At 43.9% G+C, this 807-nt stretch overlaps 1 protein-coding gene across 1 annotated transcript in view; it reads left to right on the forward strand.

Annotated features, from left to right (window-relative positions):
- Nucleotides 1–807, forward strand: part of LOC107703987 (TGF-beta receptor type-2-like) — an 18338-nt gene that overhangs the window by 15623 nt on the left and 1908 nt on the right. The window contains exon 8 of the mRNA XM_016506837.1: nt 361–489. Within this exon, the coding sequence (XP_016362323.1) occupies nt 361–489 (129 nt within the window). The remainder of the gene's footprint in view (nt 1–360; nt 490–807) is intronic.

Here is an 807-nt window from a genome sequence, read left to right on the forward strand (position 1 = left end):
CATTCAATCTCTGTTCTAAAGTTCCCAGGAAATGTATGCGTCAAAAACAGGAAGCATCGCTGTCATGAACTCAGCCGTGACACGCGTGATGTCACACAGCCCACTTCCTGTCCCTGCACTGTGCACTTCCTCTATGGCTTTGCTGTTGTTGTTGTTGTTGTTTAAGGGTCTTTATTTCAGGTTCAAGAGTATTTGTGGCAGGAAGCAGCCAGATTTGTGTCGTTTGTTGTGAATGGCTGGTTAAAACCCTGTTGACGCACTTCACACAATGCCATTCTCCAGTGATTCCCTGCAGTCCTTTCTGAGCACAGAGCTGATGCTGGTGTGTGTGTGTGTGTGTGTGTGTGTGTGTGTGTGCAGATGTGCGGGAATACGAGCCTCCGTTCGGGAAGCTGAAGGATCATCTGTGTGTGGAGAGCATGAAGGACGACGTCATCAGAGACCGACTGAGACCCGAGATACCGGCCAGCTGGACTAACCACACGGTAACTACCTAAACTAGTCTCACAGAGCCTGACGGTTCACTAAACCAGCACCTCTTAAACTTACTGCCTTAAAACCTCATTATCAAAGACAAGATTCACAGACCCCGAGATACTTCTAGTGCTTGTGTAATGCTAATGAAGCTGTGAAGCTGCTCATATTTCGACTTTTGTATTTACAGCAGGCTTATTATAGTGAACTAAAACTAAAATCATAAAAAAAATGTACTTGACATAAAATAAATGTTAACTGAAATCAGAATCAGAATCAGAATCAGAATGAGCTTTATTGCCAGGTATGTTTACACATACGAGGAATTTGTTT

This window comes from Sinocyclocheilus anshuiensis, unplaced genomic scaffold, assembly GCF_001515605.1.
Source record: "Sinocyclocheilus anshuiensis isolate Anshui unplaced genomic scaffold, SAMN03320099.WGS_v1.1 scaffold61, whole genome shotgun sequence".
Taxonomy (NCBI): domain Eukaryota; kingdom Metazoa; phylum Chordata; class Actinopteri; order Cypriniformes; family Cyprinidae; genus Sinocyclocheilus; species Sinocyclocheilus anshuiensis.